The sequence below is a fragment of the Fukomys damarensis genome, unplaced genomic scaffold (genome assembly GCF_012274545.1).
Source record: "Fukomys damarensis isolate Sample0158 unplaced genomic scaffold, DMR_v1.0_HiC HiC_scaffold_32, whole genome shotgun sequence".
Lineage (NCBI taxonomy): Eukaryota > Metazoa > Chordata > Mammalia > Rodentia > Bathyergidae > Fukomys > Fukomys damarensis.
This window is the reverse complement of record NW_022900944.1, coordinates 38231825-38234842: the sequence shown is the minus strand read 5'-3', so window position 1 is coordinate 38234842 and position 3018 is coordinate 38231825. Positions and strand designations below refer to the sequence as shown.

Sequence of the window (3018 nt, the reverse complement as noted above, 5' to 3'; positions counted from 1 at the left end):
TGGCCAGGCTGGGGCGTTGTTGCCCAGGTGGCAGCTGTGACCTCCCCTCCTTCCTTCCCAGGACGAAACCGGCTTTCACTTCTGCGGGGGCTCCCTCATCTGCCCGTACTGGGTGGTCACCGCCGCCCACTGCCAGGTCAGGTGAGCAGGTGTCCCGGGCTCTGCTCCCAGCGCTGGGCTGTGGAGGGAGGGCAGTGCCCACCCCGTTCCCCACCCCTCCTGTCTCTGTGCCCAGGACGTCTGACGTGGTGGTGGCTGGGGAGTACGACCTGGCCTCTGATGAGGAGGACGTGCAGGTCCTGGAGATCGCAGAGGTAGGGCCCAGAGGACAGGCGCTTGTCCCTCAGGGCTGCGTCTCCTGGCTGCTCCAGGGCCTCACTGGAGTTGCGGTTGTCACCCTCAGGTTTTTACCCATGAAGATTTCAACAGCACCAACCTCTTTAGTGACATCACCCTGCTGAGGCTGGCTACACCTGCACAGATAACCCCGACTGTGTCCCCTGTGTGCCTGCCCTGTGCCTATGATGACTTCCCTCCTGGAACCCTGTGTGTCACCACCGGCTGGGGCTTGTCGAGTGTCTTCCGTGAGTGTGACCTGGCCTTTCCACAGCAGGAAATGTCCCTGGGTTAGGGGCTGCCTGGGCAGCTGGAATCCCCCCACCTGACCCAAATGGCTTTTTTAAAAATTAAAAATCTATAATATAGCCTGGCACAGTGATGAATGCCTGAATGTCAGCACTAAGGAGGCTGAGGCAGGAGGATTGCTGGTAGTCTGAGGCTGTCCTGGGCTACATGGTGAGTTTGAGGCCAATGGGAACTATTTAGCAAGATCCTGTCCAAAATGCCAAATACAAAAAACTCTATAAAGCACAATTATTAAAAAAACCCACACAATTATTGTGTGCAAATAAGAACAAAGAAATGTTTTTAAAATATACTAAATAACCTGAGAAGTAATAGAGGTATACTTAGTACAAAGCTCATGAAGAGAGCCCTAGACAGCAGCCCTGAGTGGCTGCCTGCTCCCCCGTGTGGCGTCACCACCAGGGACATCTATACGGGGCGGGGGGCAGAAGTGGGCTGGGTGGGGAGAGGGCTCTCACCCTGCCCCTTGTGTCCCTGTAGCCCTTGTGATTCCCAGCCAGCTGCAGCAGGGGGTCCTGCCCCTCTTGTCCACGGAAGAATGCCGTAACTTCTGGGGTGATGTCCTTACTGACCAGCATACCTGTGCCGGGGGCAGCGGCGTCTCCTCCTGCATGGTATGGTCCAGGGGAACGAGGAGGGACACGGGGGACCCTGCGCATGGGCCTGGGCTCCCCACGCTCCCCTGCTGTCCACTACTTAGCAAAGGGCTCCACTGGTGCGAGTCGGTGCCTGGGGAAGCGGGCCTGGCCAGGCTTGTGCTGTGCTGCCCACGGGGCTCAGACCTTATCCCAGCCTGGGGAGCACAAGGTCAGGGCATAGGGATCACAGAGAGCAGCGACGGCCAGGCTTAGACAGGGGAAGCCACCTTCACAGGGTGCTCAGGAGTAGACGGTGGAGCTGCATGGAAATAGCTTGGGCAGAGCGCCTGTGCTCATCCCCGCCCCTGCCAGCCCAGGCAACCTGGCTCCCCTTTCAGGCTTGCAGTCAGGTCCTCTCCCTCCCTGCAGGGCGACTCTGGGGGCCCCCTGGTGTGCCAGAAGGATGGAGCCTGGACCCTGGTAGGCATCGTGTCCGGGGGCAGTGGCACCTGTGACACCTCCACTCCCGGTGTGTACGCTCGAGTCACTGCGCTCGTGAGCTGGGTTCGGGAGATCCTGGAGGCCAACAGTGAGTTCCCTTGCCCCCCCCTACACCACGGATCCCCAGTAAAGTCCTCTGTTCAGAAACACCGACTGCATGTGTCTCACTGTGTGACCCCTGGGGACGTGGGACTGCACTGTCCACATCAGCCACCAAGCGTGGCATCGGGTCCCTCACCGGGCTGCAGCTCTCCTCTCAGACGGCCGAGGTCCTTCTGTGTCCCCCACACAGAGTCCACACCGCCTGCCGGAGCGGCCGCACCCCCAGAGCTCTCTGGAGGCCGAGGCCCTGCCCGGCTCTGTAGTCCGTAGCCCTGAAGGGTCAGCGGCACCGGGCCCACAACAGCTTCCGCTCAAGGCTTCCGCCTCCTCCGCAGGCTCCAGGTCCCTCTCCTGCCTTCAGCCTCCCCGCAGCCAGAGCCCTGGAATGGCCTTCAGCTTCCATCCTGTCCGCCTCGGCCCCAGCCCTGCTCCCCCTGCACACAGACTCAGGTGCCAGCCCGGCCACCTTCCGTCAGCTCCAGTGTCCCCGCAGCTCCCTACCCTCCTTGTCCTCGGTGTTTTCTGCGATGCAGGAGTTGGCTCTAGAGGCCTGAGCACCCTCAGGTCCGTCCCTGGCCAGGCGTGGGTGGAGCTGGCTGTCTCCTGGGGCAGGGGCAGGACTGGCTGTCTCTGTGCTGAGGTCAGCTGGACTCGGTGCTCAGAGCCTGCACCCATCCATCCTGGGAGGTACTGCAAATGGGGATCTCAGTCTTAGCCTCTTTCTCTTTGTCCCCGGGGACAGTCCATGGAGCTGCCTTCCCCGCTCCGCATTTTAAATACCCAAGGGCTCAGTTCACGTAGAACAGCGATGGGGAACCTTTCAGAGCCTTAAACGATACAAACAGCCTGCTCTGGCACGTGTGCCGTAGGCTCGCAGCTGCTGATACGGAACATGCAATTTAAAGCATTTTTCTTCCTTATCCAACACTTAAGACAACACTTTTGTTCATTTTCACCCTTCAGCGGGGGGCCAGTTAGTTTTCTTTTTATGCTTTAGAATCATTGTGAGCTTGTGGATTTAGACGTGTTTCAGGGTTTTGACCCATTGTGCTGTCACCCTTACTGAAGCTCCCACGTCTCCCCCTGCAGCGGGAGCTTCTCCAGTGGACCTCACGACCTGTCAGTGTGGGTTCAAAGTCCTTCACCTCTTCCTTCCTCTCCATGACCACAGGCCCAGCTTCCATCTGAGGTC

The 3018-nt window shown here is 59.3% G+C and overlaps 1 protein-coding gene across 1 annotated transcript in view; it reads left to right on the top strand.

Annotated features, from left to right (window-relative positions):
• The window catches only part of LOC104876466 (chymotrypsinogen A), a 3868-nt gene extending 1131 nt beyond the window's left edge, over window positions 1-2737 (top strand). The window contains exons 2-6 of the mRNA XM_033757904.1: window positions 62-141; window positions 236-314; window positions 404-584; window positions 1126-1259; window positions 1653-2737. Of these exons, the coding sequence (XP_033613795.1) occupies window positions 62-141; window positions 236-314; window positions 404-584; window positions 1126-1259; window positions 1653-2096 (918 nt within the window). The 3' untranslated portion in view covers window positions 2097-2737. The remainder of the gene's footprint in view (window positions 1-61; window positions 142-235; window positions 315-403; window positions 585-1125; window positions 1260-1652) is intronic.
• Window positions 2738-3018: the final 281 nt, after the last annotated feature.